Genomic DNA, 19,129 nt, shown 5'->3' on the forward strand with positions numbered 1-19,129 from the left:
GAGCAGATTTGACTATTGCACCACCACCCCAAAAGAATTCAACCACATCCCTGCCTGAATCTGATTTTAATGCTGGCAAAGAAGCTTTGCAGTTTGCAGGTGCACAGGAATCCACCTACATTCTCTGATTACTTAGTGGTAATCTACATTACTCCTAGTTCCAGTCCCACTTGCCCCATGATCCTGGCAACCAATAACACCAAGCCGGGAGACAAAGTCCCCCGCCAAAATCCTGGCCTAGCAGGGACTAAGGGGAAAAAACAAACAGCATTCAAGACCCACAAAGCCCATAAGTTTGGAATGTGGAGACCACCCCAGAAGGCCACTGCGTGGGAACACAGAAAGCAAATCAGGAGGTTTCTTGGACTGGCCATGTGCTAGAAGGAAATGAAGGAGGGTTGTTTGTGTAAAGGGTTTTATCAGAAGGCAGAAGGCAGTTCTCCTTCATGGAAGCACTGGGATGAAGAGAAGGTGTGTGGAACGAATCCCTTCTGCCATGCACAGACATGGCAAGCAGCACGTATGATTGTTATCATGCTGAGGTGCAAACGTGAATGAAACCCGGACTGTTTGAATTTCTGTTTATTTCTTACACCTCAGCATGAAGCATCCATGTACGTACAATTGCAAGCAGTGCCTCCCACATTAATTACGGTCCATTTAAATTCAGTGCTCAGTTTATTTATTTATTTTTTATTTTATTTATTTGCATTTGTTAAGCGCACTTGCAGCCCATGAGGCATCGAGGCGCTGTTACAGAGGAAACACAGATTTAAGATTACATTCGGAGGCTCTTAGTTACAAGTTAGCAGGCATAAAGGCAGAAACAGGTTAAAGTCACACAAAGAGTCTGGTTTTGATAGCCTTACGAAAGGCAAGGTGGGACTCGATGAGTCTGAGGTGAGGTGGCAGGGCGTTCCAGTGCGTGGCTGCAAGGGTGGGGAAACTGGAGCCACCAGCACGCACTTTCCGAGAGGTAGGCCTGACAATGGTGTTGGCGTAGAAAGATCTAAGCGGTCTTGTGGCGGAGTGCCTGGTGATTCTGTTCGTCAGGTAGGGGGGGCAAGCTCGTGAATGCATTTGTGGGTAATGGCAAGAGTTTTAAAGACAATTCTTTCTTTAACAGGGAGCCAATGCACTTGCCTTCTGATTTCGGAGATGTGGTCTCTCCTTGCGGTGCCGGTGGCTGCCCTTAGAGCATTGTTCTGGGCTAGCTGAAGTTTGGCGATGTTTTTGTTGGAGGTCCCGACGAGAAGGGCATTACAGTAGTCAAGTCTTGACCCGATGATGGCCCTGGCAATCGTGAGGCTGCTTTGACGGGCCAGGAAGGGCCTTGTTGCGTTGATGACTTTGGTGTAGTAGGCTGAGGAGGCGGCGATGGCATTGACCTGTCTGTCCATCGACAGGTCGGAGTCAAGGTAGACTCCGAGTGTCTTAACATGGTTAGAGACTTTAATTGGAATATTATCAATGGTGAAGGAGGCGTACTGTTTTCCAAGATTGCCGAGGGTGAAAGGTGAGCCAATAAGGAGGAGTTCGGTTTTTTCACCATTGAGGCAAAGCCAATTCTCCGCCATCCAGGATTGGATGGTAGAGTAGATAGAGGAGAGGGTGTTGGAGTCCGCTAGGTAGTCGCCCGTGAGTGGGATGAGTACCTGCGTATCGTCCGCATAATTGGTATATGAGATACCCAGGGAGTCCAAGATGCTAAACAGTGGCCTCGTGAAGAGGTTGTAGAGAGTAGGTGCGATACAGGAACCCTGGGGGACACCGCAGGTGAGGAGGCTGGGGGTGGCAGCAGCAACTTCAGAAAAGACTTTCATGGCCCTATCTTTGAGATAGGAGGTGATCCATTGGCAGGCTTTAGGGGAGAAGTTGGCTTGTGTGGCTAGGTGGTGACACAGGGTATTGTGGTCGACAAGATCGAACGCTGCAGAGAGGTCAAGGAGCAGTAGAAGGGCAGGTTTGCCTGCGTCTCTGAGATCGTCCATTTGGTTTTTCAGGTCTAGGAGGGCCGTTTCAGTGCCATGGCGAGGGCGGAACCCAGATTGCCGTAGACCGAGCAGGCGGTTGTCCTCTAGGAACTTCTGGACTTGCAGGTAAGCTGCTTTGTCCAAGATTTTGAGCAGGAACGGTACAGTCGTAATGGGCCTGTAGTTCCCCGGGACGGTTGGGTCGAGAGAGGGTTTCTTGAGAAGTGGGCGGACCCAAGCTTCCTTAAGTCCTGATGGGACATGGCCTGATTGGAAGGATGAGTTGATAAAGGCCGTGAGGAAGGGGGCTAGGCTAGGTGCGGAATCCTTGATGAGGCTGGCGGGGCATGCATCCCCTTTGCAATTGGAAGGTTTAATGGAGTTGAGCAGGGTAATGACCTCTTGCTCTGTGATATCTTTAAATTCGAACAACGGGGAGGACGTGGTCTTGGTGGGTGGCTTAGCATGCATGTTCGCTATAATGTCGGAGAGGGCTTTTTGGTGGCCACGAATTTTACTTTGGAGAGTGTTAAGCTTCTCAAGCATGGCAGATTGAATGCTGTTACACCATTTGTCATCTTTGATGATAGAGGAGGGGGGGGCAGATGGTTTTTCGAGTTCCCTGAAGATGGTGAATAGTTCCTTGGAGCCTGATTTAGCGTCAGCGATCCTGGTGTTAAAGGAGGCAGCCTTTGTTCGAGTGATGTTGGTCTTATATAATTTGGAGATGGCTTTGAATTTCTGTTTAGTGGCTTCAGACGGGTTTGCTTTCCATGTGGAAAGAGCAACCCTCTCCTGCGCACGTTGATCAAGGAGTTCTTTGGAGAACCAGGAGTTGGCATGTTTGGCTTTTTTGGCTTTTTTGAGAGTTAGGGGGGCAATGGTATCCACAGCTGATGTGATGATATCCTTAAAGGTGATAGCTAAGGTATCGGGGTTGTTCGAAGAGGGGGTTAGAAGGGCTGGGTTAAGGAGGTAGGGTGCAAGGTTTTCAGCTGTGAGAAGGCGTGAACTTCTGGAGTACGTGTCGGGGCAGGGTGGTGGCGGGGAGAAAGCAGCTTTGTTAGTTCCGAGGTTGAATTGGATGTAGTGGTGGTCGGACCAAGGAATAGGGTTGTTGTCCTTGATGAGAAGGGTGCAGTTGTGATGGCTGACCCAGTCAAGGGTGCGTCCTTTGATGTGTGTGGGCTGGGAGATGGAGTGCGTGAAGCCTAGGTTGGAGAGTGCCTTCTTGAGGAGTTTTGCAGGGGAGTCCTTAGGGTCGTTCAACCCTAGGTTAAGGTCACCGAGGAGTAGGACCTGTGAGGTCTTTTTGATGTTATGAGAGAGTGCAGATATGAGTGTGTCGTGGAAGTCGGTGCACGGTCCTGGGGGTCTGTAGACAATGTGCATGGATATGGTGCAGTTAGCTGATACGTTGATTTTTAGAGGGAGGTAGTCGCTATTGCTGTCAAGGATGCCTTCTACTTCTCTAATGGAGAGGGTGTCTTTGGCGATGTGGGCAACGCCTCCACCTCTCTGAGAGGTGCAGTCTTTCCTGTAGATGGAGTAACCAGGTGGGATGGCCAATGATAAGGCTGGGCCCGAACTTTCATTGAGCCAGGTTTCAGTGAGGATGAGGAGGTCTAGTTCGTCTTTTATGAGCAGGTCATTGATGTCGAGGGCGTGGGCTGGTACAGAGCGGGCATTGAGCAGGGCGCACATGAGCGTGCGGCTGGGGGGAGGCAGGGGGAGTGGGAGGCTGGTAGCTGAAGGAAGATCAGAGGAACTAGGTGGGGTGGTCACGGGGGTGTCAGCGGTAAGATTAGGGGGCAGAAAGGTGTCATTGGGCCGCAAACAATCAAGGGGGGGCGCCAGCAGTAGGACCAGCAGACATATGAACGTCATTGGGCAGCACACAGTCAATGGAGGCACCAGCAGTGGGACCAGCAAACATATGAACATCATTGGGCAGCACACAGTCAATGGAGACACCAGCAGTGGGACCAGCAAACATATGACCATCATTGGGCAGCACACAGTCAATGGAGACACCAGCAGTGGGACCAGCAAACATATGACCATCATTGGGCAGCACACAGTCAATGGAGGCACCAGCAGTGGGACCAGAAAACATATGAACATCATTGGGCCGCACACACTCCAGAGTGGCAGAGTGGGGGATAGCGGTAGTTACATTGGGGCCAAGGGGCGGAAGTAGAGATAGAGAGTTAGTGTTAATGGAGGGGTAGTGATTGTAAGTACAACACTTGAAGACTTGTTGCGTCGTGGCAGGGGACTGCGAGGTGACCCTGGGGCCCAGGGTGCATTTGGTGGCTGCGCACAAGAGTGCTGGCAGCTGGCTTCTTGTGGCCAACCTGGCGTTGCGGTAGCCGATGGTAGGAGTATAGCTGTTGGGGTTGGTAAGCAGGGTGCGGGACCGTAGGCGCGCATTCCTACTGTTGTGCAGCGGAGGGCATGCAGATAAAGCGTGAAACAAGGGGGCATAGGGGATGTTGGCCTTACCTTGACCTGGACTGGCAGAGTTTTTGTGCAGTAATTAGTCTATTGTGGTGACTAATCAAAAGCTGTTTTATTTTTGTGAAACTTAGGAAGTTGGGTATGGTGTGTGTGTATACATATACACGACTGTACACACTACTGCTCCCAATACAGTGACTGATATATTCTACAATACAGTGTTTCTTTCAGAACCCAAACAATGGCTTCAGTTATTGCTGGTAATCAATTAAGCGTTAACACCCGAGTCAGCGGGCCAGATCGGGTGTTATCAGCCCGGGGTCTGAGCTAAAGGCCCCAGCCAAGTAAGAGTGTTTAACAAGGGTCCCTGGCTGATAATAGCCGATCTGGTCGGCCATAGAGGGTGTTAACGCTATTAGCACCCCAGGGCCAATCCAGTAAGTCAGGATGCTCAGAGCATTTATTCAAACAAAATACTAAGATGGCCAACAGAGAAAGAAGGCGGGCCTCCTAACAGAGCCCCTCTTCCATTTCTGTGGTGGACTGGAGGGAGAGCGGTGGCAGCAGCAGGGGCCGCCGCCAAAACAAACGGTAAGTGGGGGGGGGACTATAATTTAAGGGAAGGAGGGCGGGGACCAGATGGCGGGGCAGGGGAAGCAGCCAGCAGACTGTTCGGAATGCACGCTGAGATTAGCATTATCAGCCTGCGTTCCGAGCAACCTGATTCGTTGTCTCCCCTGCCCCAGGTGCTAATAGATAATGTGGCATTTGCGTCATAGTTGACCTGAAGTGACTTGAGTCAGAGTTGCTTTTTATTCAGGTGTTGACAAGGAGATGCTACTTCATCCTTCCTGTGCTTTGTTAACTCGTTTATCGCAAGTTGTATGACCATTTAAAAAACGTTTGTCTCACTTTAGGGAACACTCGTCATCCCTCTATTGACATCTGTCCTGCAAGATGAGGCTCATTTTGAAAAACCGATGGAGTTTTATCCACAGCACTTTCTTGATTCAGAGGGACAGTTTGTGAAGAAAGAAGCATTCATGCCCTTCTCAGCAGGTAAATCACACACGTCTACTAGTGTGTCATGCACATTTGATCCGGTAGAACATTCAGCCAGTTAAATACGACTTTGAGCAGCTCTGTTGAACCTGCAAGACACAGGTTTGAATGCTGCAGAGACAAACTCAGTCTTTCATCCCTCCGAGGTCTGTAAAATGAGCACCATTAAGTTAGGTTAAAATTACATTTATTTTTACAACACGTAGAACTGTGAGAAATCACTCCTATGTATAAACATGTTATTAAGTTGAAATAAGTCTCAGTGGAAGAAAATATAATTGGAAATCATGTTTTCCTCAAATTGAAGGCTATGTTTATATGTTTGTTTATGTTATGTTTGTTTCTGTTTATTCAAACTGGTGCTACTTCCAAGAGTTCACAGCAGGGACGTCATTTCACCAAAAGGCCAAGGGTTGCAGAAATGACATCACACGACCCTTGACCTCTGATCATATCACAGAAAGTGATGTCATTTGGCCCCACGCCGAAGTGACATTACAGGAAGCGATGGAACACGACTGTTTACCCCTTGACAAAACAGGAACTGGCATCACATAGCATTATTTCTAAGTACAGTTGGTTCTTGGCTCGGAGAGGATATTGTAGCCATCAGGGAGGAGAGTGTCAAAACGTGTGACTGAGCTGGCCATGAACTACGTCTCGGTGAGAACGAGGACATCAAGGTCAAGTTCTTCCAGGAGGTAGCAGAGCGAGAGTTGAGAGTAGCGATGTGGAGCAGGTTGCCACATTTGAAAGGTGGGGTACAGGCTTCAGGTACACCCAGTGGAGGTGGTAGAGGGGCCCTAGAGTGGGCAGAGGTGGTAGCAGGCGGTGGCTTAGTAGCCAGAGTGGAGGAGAAAGGTTCCAGAGAGGCGGCAGAGGAACGAGGTGGCGGAGGAGCCCTAGAGGTGCTAGTAGGAGTAACGGGTGAAGGAAGTTAATAAGGCACAGGAGACACCTATTGAAAAGGAGGAAATTGGCCTGGGCCCTGGACCATGATGGTGCCATTCAGATAGACATTAATGATGGTCTTGAAGGAGGCCACGAGGACCTCCCCCCAAGTGCCGCCATTAATGGGAGAGGAAGTGATAGAGAGAGCCGAGACCATATGAGAGGTCCATGTGTCTGGTGAGGGAACGAGAAAGAGGATGTAGGTGAGAGTCTGCCTGGAGGAAGCACTGATGTAGGTATAGCGATGGGGAGGCCTGGGTTGGAGACCAGGATGTCCCTCTTGAACTTCTGACCACATTTAGTGAGAGGGATAGGATAGCGGATAGAGTAGCAGTTAAAGAAGATGGGCAGCATAGAGAATGCAAAGAGGAGGGTAGGAGGAGGAAGCGAAAGAGAGAGGGAGAGATGCACAGCTCTGCGCTGCACAACACAGGTTGCACAGAGGAGGGAGTGGGGGGCAGGGGTCACACAATAGGAAGTACACAGGGGGGGGCAGACAGGTGACACACAACAGTGCAACAGTAACCACAATAGAGGGGACCTAGAGATTGGGAGAGAGCCTAGTGGGACACAGATAACAGCACAACCATAAACACAGAGGGGGGACCTAGATAGTGGGAGATAGCCTAGTGGAACAAAGATAACATTACAACAGAAACCACAGTGGGGGGGGCAAGGAAGGGACACAAAAACACAAAGTACGGCTAACTGCTAGACGGGGGGGGCCTAAGATTACACAGAGACATAGTACGTTATGTCAGACGGTTAGGTGGAAGTACGTGCAAAGGCCGGGTAGTTTAGTAGGGAGCAGTAGTGGCTGCTCCCCTTCCCGCACTTTTCTTACCTTTCGGACGCTTATGGTCGACGGCTGTGCAGCATACTCGCATCTTGTGCTGCACGCCTTCATTGCCAGACACCAGCATCGCACAACACTGCGTCCTTGGCCTGTGCATGCTTTGCCGCAGAGGGTCCGATCCTTAGCTCTTAAAGGATCTGAAGCATGGACATAGCGCAACATGCTACTTTTCACACCGCCAGCGTCTCCTAGGGCCCTCAGTTGCACGACACTGCACCACTGGCCAGCGGGGCCTTTGCCTCAGAGGATCCGATCCTCAGCTCTTAAAGGATCCAAAGCATGGACGTAGCACAATGTGCTACGTATCAAATGGCCAGTGTCTCCTGCGACAGCTTTTTAATTTTAATGTTTATTCATTATGTAAAATCTGTTTTCTTCTATAGCACACACTTAATTGAAAGAAAAAGAGGTTTAGAGTTATTTTGCATCCTGCCCCCGCATCCCCCTGCCCATATCCTATGACACTTCACTGAATTCCATGGACAGTTCTATGACAGAGAATTTCAGTTATTAATCTTAAGGTTTTTCATTATAGACAAACAGAATTACTCCAAACCATTTTCAACCAAACAAGTGGAAATGTCTGAAATGTTGGTACTGCCATACATCTGATGCTCCCCACACTTGAGGGGGTGGAACGTTTGTGCTGTGTTTTGTTGCTGGGTCTAGAATGGCATCCTGGTGGATTGGGTCCTACAAGACAAAATGTGGGCTGGTTGGTTCAGTGATATAAAAATGTGCTTTTAGATCCTCTGTGCAAGGCAGGACAAGTGTTATCATTTTTTGTCTATGTTATGCTCTGGGGGTTTGGTGTACTAACCAGAGCCAGTTGTTTGCTTGCAAGTGTGTGATGATGAGGCAAGGGTGTGCTTAATTTATGTGATGCTTGCATGTCTTGTAGGTAGAGAGGGAGACAGGTGGAGGGTGCCATCATAGACGAGGGTCAGTGAGTCGCGGAGGGCATTCAGCGTTTGCTGCTAGTAACATATTAGATTTGCAAAGGCTTGGAAAGGCTTGGAGGATGCCTCCATTCAAATCCTGATACTGAGAATTCCGTCCAACATTCTTCACATCATTGCTGTGGTTGCGCTGGTACTATCAGAACTACTTTCCAAATGATATCAGTTCTTCGTGTACATACTAAAACCATGGGGGTGGTGGCGGTGGCTGTTTATTACAGAGACGTAGTTTACGACCTATGTGTAGGACCCAACTATATCAACCTTTTTGGATTAAAGGGTGGTTCCTCAGGATATCCTGGCTCCCTATTTGGTAGAATGGCTGAGGAGTCAAGACACGCTTTTAGGAAGCATCCTGAAAAACATGCAAGTTGATGCGTGTGGCTCGTACACAGTGCCTATGATCACAGTAACATCTGCAGACAGCAGTGGGATCAGATCGGAAAGGGAGAAATTCGGCTCCTGTTTCTCTTGGAACCTTGACGGCAAAGGTCTACTCTTACAATGGCCAGAGAGAAATGACCAGAGGTATAGCTACTATTGTTTAATAAGTGGGTTTGAAGCTAATGTAGTTGTACCCAGACCAACGGAAGCCCATGGAGGGAAGGAGAGTTTGTCATCAGGCAAAAATGTGAGAGTGGTTGAGCATAGCGAGAGAGCTTGAACCACATAGGGGGAGGGAGGGTTGAGCGTTTCTCCCCCTGAGAAATGTTTTTAAAAAAGGATTCAAATGTTGTATTCTACAGCACAATTTTACAGTAAAATTGGGTAAAAAGCTACGCTGTCTATAATAAGTTTTGTAGGGTTAGACGTGATGAAATCCATTGTATTCCAAGTCACCAACACTACACAGAAGCATTTTCATGATGCTTTTTCAGACTATATGCCAGTATAAAAAAACGATCATGGTGACTGTGTCCATAAATGTCCATGCTGGCTGCACCAATATATGTGAGTATTCCCATATAAGAACCTACTTATGTTTGCTTTGCCATAATACCCATAATACCGATATTCATACAATAAGAAAACATGTTTCATGCTGGCCTTGCCAACATATACTAGAATCCTTATGTAAGGCACTTTTATTGGCTTTGCCCTTACTGCCAGGAAAGATCTCATGCCACAGTAAGGCAACATGTTCTTGCTAGCTCCACAAATGCCTCCCCATCACCATGTAAAAATACACACACATCATGTTGATTTTTCTTTTAACACCCGTTAAAAATGCAATACCACAGTAAGGAAACATGTCCTTGCTTCATACACAAATGCCTTCTGTCCCCAAAATGTAAGAACACTTTGCTCTTAATGCAAATAAAAAACAACATGCTACAGTAAGAAAATACCTAGGCCCCCTAGCCCCCACCTCTCCTCTGTGAAATAACACTCGTCTAGTTGGCTTTGCTCAAAACGTCCAGTAGAAAATTGCTGTAAGAATATGCCCATTGTCCACTCCTCCCTGGGTGCCAGTCTCGGAAGCACACACACATTCATACCTATCCACTCACCAGTCACTCACCCATACATGATCTCTCTCAATCATTCATGCACTCAGACAGTTCACAGGGCATTCTCATTTAGAAGCGCACTCACACTCTTACACACCATTCACGCTGCACTCTCATGCATATGTGCACTTAAATAGACAAGTGTTTTCATGCAGGCATGCATACATGCACAACCAACAACCTCACACGCATATACACAGCCACAATCCCACAACCTGCTGATATTGGTGAATGGATTTACCGCTGCATTTAAGGGTCCACCAAATCACAGGTTTGGCTGCATTTACCCCCAGCTGGGGGATCTAAAACACCTTGCCATACAATAAACAGCAAACCTCAAACTAATATTTCTGGGGTTGTAGATATTTCGGGTGGGGATGAGTTTGTTACTGTGGAAGTAAAGAAAGGGGGGAATGTTGGGAAGGAGCCTAGTGCTTTCCTTCATTCCCAAGTTTCCCAAGCACTTTTGAATTAGGCAAGACTTCTGTTAACTGTTTTCTAAGCACTACAAGAGTCCAGGGGGGAGGAGGGTCACTAAATAAAGATAGGTAGGATTTAAATATAAAGGCACAAATAATTATTTAGCTGAATGACTAAACTCCATACTGGAATGTGTTGCCTGTTTCAGCTTGGGGTGTGTGTGTGTGTTTTTCTAGTTAGGGTAAGGGTGTAAGGTCAAACACAAATGACTTAGAGTAGGCGATAACCGAGTACAAAGGCATTTCTTTGGTAGAGGGCCTTTACCCAAGAGCATTGCTACACTGAATACCGGTTACTGGGTAGTGAAGGGGTAAGAGTAGGAACATAAACCAGGGATAGGGCCTGTAGAACATTATAACACTGTTAACACTAAATGCCTAGAGTCAGTATTTATATATCTTGAAATTACATAGAGTAATTCTGGGAGCAGAATGCAGGGGAGTTAGGTTAGACAGTTAATCTGGATAGGAGTGTGGATAGACAGATTTGTTTTGGGGAGGGTGCATTCCATTGCTAGCAGGTGCAGTATGGGCCTCATTTTGAAACATTCCACTGAAGATATGGCTTTTTGAGATCATCCAGTGGAGTGGGACACACATGGAAAGGCGGCAAAAGCAGGAGGAGGCATGGGGTGAGGCGGGGGACTGATAGGTTGTGAAGCGATAAAGAGTGGCGATTTTGAGAGGAAGAGTGCAGTGAGATGCATTCAGCAAGGTAGTGTGGGAAGGGACCCTCAATGGACTTAAAGAAAAGTAACAGGCTTTTTGAAAAAACAGCCATCCAGTGTGGTGACATTAGGTAGAGGCAGGTGAGGATTTTGGGAGGCTGAAAACAGTGTGTGTCACAATGTTGAGGACTTTCTTAAGGGAAACAAAAGAGTAGAGGGGCAGTCTAGAGGTAGGCTCACACAGTATTCCAGTGTGCTGAGCACAAGTGTAGAGTTACGCCGTTAACTTGAGTGGTGTGTAAGGTGTGAGCAGATCTTTCTAATGTTTTGGAGGTTCAGTCAGGCTGCAGTGGCAGTTACTGTGATGAGCTTGTAGAGCTTCAGGTCATTGTCAAAGAGAACCCCAAGGCTGCGAACCATGGCCTGGGTGATGAGGTCAGAGGCAAAAGAGATGGGAGAGGGGACAGGGGAGAGTGGGGATGGTGTTGGAGGCAGAGAGAAAGATGACCACTGTGAAGGATGGCAGATAGATGTGTTCGGAGATTGCAGGGGAATGAGCAGAACATCTGGGTATTGTCAGCAAAGAGGTGATAGGTAAAGTCAAAGGAGGAATTGAACAGGCTCCCTTGCATGCTGTGCCTTCCTCCTCCTCCGCACATGCTCCCTTGTCTTTTTTGCCTTCCTCCTCTGCACAGGCTCCCTTGTCTTTTGTACCTTCCTCCTCTGCACATGCTCCCTTGTCTTTTGTGCCTTCCTCCTCTGCACAGGCTCCCTTGCCTGATGTGCCTTCCTCTTCCTCTGCACAGGCTCCCTTGCCTACTGTGCCCTCTTCCTCCTCTGCACAGGCTCCCTCACCTTTCCTCAATGTCCCGGCTCCCTTGTCGGCCTTGGCTCCTCCGCCACCCTTCACTATCCCTCTGTCTCTTCTGCCACCCGCGGGGGGGGGGGGTCCACCGTAGCCTGCGCCCCCCGTGGAAGACCTTCAAAGATAGCAAGCTGCTCCATATTGCCACGCTTAAATCTCGCTTTGCTGTCAAACACGGTATCAGGACTTTCCATCTAAAACGCATTAAACAAATACCTTCCCATCGGAAATTATTAATTGAATTGCCTTTCCATCGAATAATTTCTGATGGTTCATTTCGATGGATAATTAGGGTTAGGTTAGGGCTCAGGGTTAGATTTAGGGTTAGATTAAGGGTTAGATTAGGGTTAGGGTTAGGGTGTTCCATGTGTTAATTCTGCCGCAAAAATATCGCAATGCAAAAATATCGCCATATTTCTGTGGCGAAATTCACACATGGACCCTGCGGGGGACACCCCCACCTAATTTATTAATGTGCAGGGGACACCCCCGCAATCCGTGCTCCCACATAATATCCCTAATAAAAATATCGCCTATGGCGAACCAAACGGCCAAATCTACGGTGATATTTTTGTTGGGGATATTATGTAGTGATACCGGTTAGGGGTTAGGGTTGGGTCTAGGGTTAGATTTAAGGTTAGATTAAGGGTTAGGGTTAGGGCTAGGGTTAGGGGTTAGGGTTGGGGCTAGGGTTAGATTTAGGGTTAGATTTAGGGTTAGATTTAGGGTTAGGGTTAAGGGTTAGGGTTGGGGTTAGGGTTAGACCAAGGGCTAGATTAGGGTTAGGGTTAGGTGCGTGGAGGTTGGGGGGGCTGGTAGGCTGGAACCCCTTCAATATACAATGAACTTTAAAACCTTATAAGGAGCTGGCCAGTTCCGAAGTTTCAGCACTGGACAGCTACATGTAACATTTGAAAGTTACAAACAAATGCATCAAAATCCTATTTTTTACATTTTAAAGTGCATATACATCTATATATATATTCGATGGACTGGTTTCGATGGAAATGCACTTTACATTTTGATGCAATGGCATTTGACGGATTTCCATCAATGGATTTGCATTTCCATGTATTTCAATCAATGGAAAGACCATACACCGTCAAACACTCATCTGACATCTGTAACCTACTTGAACTTGTGGATCTTGATGTGCCCGCCATCACAGAGACATGGTTCAAGGACAGCTCAGTCACGAGCATTGACATACTCCTCCCTGAAGGATACATGATCCTCTCTGTGCCCAGGCCCAAGGGGACAGGAGGGGGGAGTGGCCCTGATATTCCCAGAATGGATACCTGTGTCCATCATCTCTACTCAGGCCTTCTCCTCCTTCGAGTGCCTAGCCTGCAGGCATTCGCGCTCTCCTGAATCCTCTCTCCTTCTGGCCACCATCTATCAGCCACCAGGACAGTCCGCTCTCTTCCTCTCGGAATGGGCTGACCTGGCCTCCTCTCTACTTTCCTCCTCCTCTCAACTCCTCCTGCTGGGTGATCTCAACATCCGCCTGGTCTCGCCTGACTACTCAGGACCTTTCCGCAACCTATGTGATTGTCTCTCCCTCTCTATCATACCCTTTGGCTCCACGCACACAGCGAGCCACACTTTGGATGCTTTCATCTCTACAGACATCCCTCTATCCATCCCTCTCACTACCTCTCTCTCTGGGACGGACCATCCTCTTCTCTCATCACACTTGAAGCTCTCCTCTCCTCTTGCATCGGCACACCCGGTGTGGCCACTCAGTCTCAAAGTCACCAGTCCCATGAAAAGAGTGACTGTGGCTGCCTTTGACTCCACATACTCTCCGCCTCCTACTCCTGCGACTGACTCCCACACTGACACAGCCCTCACTAACTTCAATCTCTCTATCTCTAACATCCTTGATACTCTTGCACCTGTCATGGGGGTCCGACTGAAGCCTTCCAAAAAGTGCAACTCTTGGAACAACTCCGATCTGGTTGCCCTTAAACGCAAGTGTAGGGCAGCTGAGTGGAAATGGAATTCGTCGGGTGGACCCTCTGACAAACTGGCCTGCCGCCTCCTTCAAAGGCAATATCGACTCATCCACACCAAGAAAAAAATCTTTATTCAAGCCTGCATCTCTGCGGCATCAAACAACATGGACAAACTTTTCAAAGTCTGTAAGGTACTGCCTAATCCTGCAGCAGCCTCCTCTTCTGTCACACCCACCCAGGACCTTTGCTCGGCCCTGGCTGCACACTTCACTGCAAAAACCCAAGACATCCTTTTCTCCACACCACCTCATTCACCAACACCTGTGGAACCTCCCTTGGCCCCTCCACTACTTCTCCTCTATTCTCTCACTCACGTCACACCCAATGAGGTTGCCATACAAGTCCGCTCTATGAAGGCTTCACCCATGCCCCTCCAAAACCATTAAGGACAACATTGACTCTCTTGCTCCAGCCTTGGCTGTTCTCTGCAATCTCTCTTTTGCTACTGGAGTTTTCCCAACTTCTCTTACGCACTCCCTTGTGCATCCTCTAATTAAGAAACTCTCTGTTGACCCCTCTATTCCAGCAAACTACCGCCCTATCTCTATCACTCCTTTCCTGGGCAAACACCTGGAGAAGCTGGCTATCTCTCTGCTCACCCTCCACACTGAAACTGCTGGTTGCTTCTGCAATCATCAGTCTGGTTTTAGAGCATCCAGAGGCACAGAAACTGCTCTTCTGAATACCCATGAAGATCTGCTCTCAAATCTCAACACTAACACTCCATCAGTCCTCATTCTTCTTGACCTCTCCTCTTCCTTTGACACAGTAAAGCACAACATCCTGATCGCATGTCTGCATGACACCCTGGGAATCACAGGTCAGGCTCTGGCACGGTTAACCTCCTACCTTACTGACTGCCCATCCCAGGTGGAACGTGGGTCCTTTCTCTCTACTACCATTCTTTCAACCTGTGGCATTCCCCAGGGCTCTAACCTATCCCCCTGGTTCTTCACTGGCCGCCTCCATGGCCGTCCTTGCACTTGTGATTGCCACTTTCATCTCTAACTTCCAGTGTTATGCGGATGACACACAACTCTCCTTCAGGCTACTCTCAGCCACCTCCTCTACCTAGCTCATATCTGACTGTCTGTCCGCAATTCAGTCATGGTGTACTGCAAATGACCTCTGCCTCAATGCCAGTAAGACTGAGATTGTTCACATTGGGACACCTGCCCCGCTTTCCAGCTCTCACTCTGGCCAGCCTCCCTTGGCCCTGCGCCCGCACCCACCTGCGAGGCAAAAAACCTTGGGGTCATCTTCGACACCACTCTCTCTTTCTCCACTCACATTTTGGACATCTCTAAAAAGTCCAACTACCAGCTGCACCTCCTCAGAGGTACTCTTCCTTTTCTCACCTTCCCCCATTATCTCACTGTGTCCAGAGCCCTGGTTTTGTCAAGGCTGGACTACTGCAAGAGCCTCTTTCTCAACCATGCTGCCTCTGCTCTGCACCATCTGCAACTCATCCAGAACAGAACCGCAAGACTTATCCATGGCTTCAAGCCCAGGGACCGCATCTCTCTGGCACTAAAATCCCTCCACTGACTCCCTGTGTCTGCAAGGTTCAAGTTCAAGGCCCTCTGAATTGTCCACAAGGTTTTCTGCAACATTGCCTACTTAAATACTGCCCTTCCCAAGCCCTCCTCTCATCTACCTCCAACCTTCTGCGAGTGAGCCGGATCTCCACGCAAAGATTTGGAGGGAGATCTTTAACCTCTGCAGGTGCCTCCCTCTGAAATAGCCTCCCTGCCACACTCCGTCTTGAGCATGATGTCCTTAAGTTTCTGAAACTCCTTAAGACATTCTCCTCTTCCTTCTCTCTCCCTCTGCCCTCCTAACCTTTCTCTCCGCTCTATCCCTCTCTCCCTCCTTTTTCGTGCAGCCTGCTGACTGGCCGCCTGGTGTACCTCACAGGTCCCTGGCACCCTCGCCAGTCCTCTCGCACTTGCCTCATCTGGTTGGAGTGTGTGAACAGGAATCCAGTTTGCAGTGAGATCAGCAACTGAGTGCACCTCAAGATAGTTAACTATACCACTAAAGACAACACTCTAGAGAATGGAATTAATAGACTTAGGTCCTGGTTAATCATTAACAGCGCACAGAAAAATATTTTCATATTGCTTGGAGTTTATTTAAACTCTAAATTCTCACCTGTTATGTTTCCATAGGTGACCTCACATCATATATTCCAGCAGGATGTTTCCTTTGTTTAGTGTGTAGATCTAAATTATAATTCCTTGTAGACAAGGTGAATGTGCCTTCATAGAGACAAAAGTGGAGAAATGCTGTGGGGTGATATATTCCGCTTTTTATATATTGCTTCAACATCCATGTTGGTACTGGAATAGTTATCTATTTTGTTTTGTGGTTCCTTTTTTTTCAAATGCTGGGTTTTAGGTGGCTTATATGGGGCATCCAACTGGTTTTGTAGTGTTCATCATATCTAAAAACCTGCATAGGCCACGCCTATTCTCTTATATATAGAGAGCGCTGGACCCTGATTCCCTGCTCACGAATCTGTATGTAAATAGAGAGAGCAGGGGATAGAACAGACTCCGGGATCAGTGTTGCCCGTGGACAACTATGCCACCCCTTTTGTCTGCTCTTTTTATTATGATTTATTGGTAAGCAGCTAAGGAATTTATCACCAATTTCTCTTCCTTGTTTAGATTTTGAAAGATCTGGTTAGTTTCAGGTTAAAAATGTTCAACTTCTTTTAAGACCTTTTTTCGAAAATAAGTGTTTCAGGAGAATGAGTATGGCTGGGGGCATGAATGTTGAAGGTTTGCTGAAACCGGTAGCATTTGTGGAAGGCAGACTTTCTTTTTGAGAAAGTTTTCTTTCATGTGTATTTTCCTCTTGAAGATTTTAAATTAATTTCGGAATTCAAAGGAATGATGCTCTTTTGTAAGAACAAAGCCTAAACCTTTGTATAGTACTTGTTCTTCCATCTCTGATGTGGCCACAGAATGTTTTGACTGGCTCAATATTTTGAATCGCCATTTAAAATTTACCATGACCAAAATACAAACTCGATTTTCTTGACATGACCTTATACCATCAAGATGCTAAGTTATTAGTTCAACTCTTTCATAAGCGCACTGACTAGAACTTGCTTCTTGAATACACAAGCTACCATGTCCAACATTTAAGAGACAGCCGCCCTTTGGCCAATGTTTACGCTTAAACAGAAATAGCAGCACCAAAATCTAATTTGAAGAAGAAGCAAACATCATAAATAAAAATTGCAAAATAGGGTATACACAAAACATCTTGTTAGAAAAGCATCAAAAAGAGCCTACAATAATCATAAGGAGGGCCTTTTAGAAAATAATCCAAGAACCAGGAATACCAACAACCTGGTATGTTTGTCAACATTTACCTACCTTAGCCTAATACTCAAAGGCATCATTTGCAAACAATGAACATTTTCCAACAGGCTGAGAAAAAAGTTGACAGACCCATCTTTGCTTACAAAAAGAGCCAGTCTACAGGCAATAATGTTAAGTAAAAGTATGATACACATGAATTAAAGGAAAATACTCTAACTATGTGAAAAATGGGGCATAGACCCCATCACAGGACACCAACAATGTGGTAAATGTGCCATCTGTAAATTGACAAATAAAACTAAAGAAATAGACATTGGATTGCCGAAATTATGGACACAACATGCTTTTACCACATGTAATATGCATGCTTGTCTGTCCCTGCGGCTGTAGATACATCGGTAAAACAAATAGTAAAATCAAAAAATTAATATTCGAACATCGAAGCTGCATACAAAATAAAGTGGCACATGCCCCAATGGGAAGATTTCACCTGGACGATCATACAACAAATCCACAATGCCAATAAAAGAGAAAAAGATGAAAAACTATTTAGAAGAGAACAGGAACTCATTTATCAAACAAAAAAAGATTCTCTAGGTTTGAATGAGAATGTGGAGTGGCATAAACTAAAATAAAACATTTCTCTACTGCTTAAACAGCCATGTCAATCCCCTTTTTATATATAAGGGAAACTACCAATAATATCAAATATGTCAACGATTAATTTGAACTATAAATACAGGCCCTATGAGAATGAGATGCTAAGTATAAATATATTTTCCATTCCAAGTTGGCCACCACAATTAAGAAGCTGCATTGATAGAATGCATAGCAGACTTCCATCTGCCTCGACTGTGTATGCTGGATATTTACTATCCTTATATGTACTTGTGAGAACAATACAATCTAGACAAACTAAATATTTTACTGATGCCAACATTTTTTTCCAAACAAGAACCGTAATAAATACAAATAACGAAACTAATCCCGTATATGTATAAGAGACACACCTTTTGGGTATTTCACACTGATTTAACTGTATATCTCTATACATGACTAAGCATATCACAGTGATATTCATCACTAGATTCCCTGTTCCAAAATGGACACCGGAATTTAGAAGTGGCCTCGTTAAAAAAGCGCGAAGTCACATGACAACAAAAGGAGACACATGACTCAGAAGAGAATAGATATACATTGACTAGACGCGCAAAGGGTCTAAAGTGCTGGTGTAAGCAGAACCCTTTTAACACAATAATGGAGGTGGGGGGGCAACATTACATATTATCCTGCTGCACAAGCAACATACCCCAAGATAGGTAAAAACCTATAACGCAACACACAGAGTGCTTGTGATCAGTACTCAAATTCAGAGGGGAACACTATTCCTTCCAATATTCAGGAATCACAGAACAAGCACAACCTTATGTAGTGCATAACTCTGATAGCATATAGTAGAATTCAACCAACTATCAGACAAAAGGATTTATCAAAAATATACAGTTTATTTAATAAACATCAATTTAAAAAATCAAAGACAAAAGCAATCAATGATTCGTCATACAGTGCATAGGTGTGCAAACTGCCAAACAAAACAGACAAAAAGGAGTACAAAGGGAAAAACTTGTAGAAGTAAACAGCTACTTCTGCTGTACATCAAGGCTAGAGAGTAGAGCAAGTAAAGCCTTGTGGTCAAAATTAAATTTCAATCATTGAACACGTATGTGCAAAATACAATTGATCCACTCACTATCTCACTATACATTCCCATTCAACCCAACATGTTTCATTCCTCACACACTTCTCATGCAATAAAATCAAGGGAAATTCATCAGGGGCACTTCTTTGTCTGCAAATAATGTGCAATGTACAGTATAAGTAAAGTCACAATAATCAATGACTTTAACTGCAACTAGAATGACGGGATCAATGGCTTAATCATCTGATTCGAAGTCATCTAGTCTCAACTCCACTGAGTAAATTAGCTTGGTC

At 46.4% G+C, this 19,129-nt stretch overlaps 1 protein-coding gene across 1 annotated transcript in view; it reads left to right on the forward strand.

Moving 5' to 3' along the window:
• Positions 1–19,129, forward strand: part of LOC138453178 (cytochrome P450 2K4-like) — a 557,377-nt gene that overhangs the window by 534,590 nt on the left and 3,658 nt on the right. The window contains exon 8 of the mRNA XM_069605777.1: positions 5,351–5,492. Coding sequence (XP_069461878.1) covers positions 5,351–5,492 — 142 coding nt within the window. The remainder of the gene's footprint in view (positions 1–5,350; positions 5,493–19,129) is intronic.

Source organism: Ambystoma mexicanum, chromosome 4p, assembly GCF_040938575.1.
Source record: "Ambystoma mexicanum isolate Mex_15411 chromosome 4p, UKY_AmexF1_1, whole genome shotgun sequence".
In the NCBI taxonomy this organism is placed as follows: Eukaryota; Metazoa; Chordata; class Amphibia; order Caudata; family Ambystomatidae; genus Ambystoma; species Ambystoma mexicanum.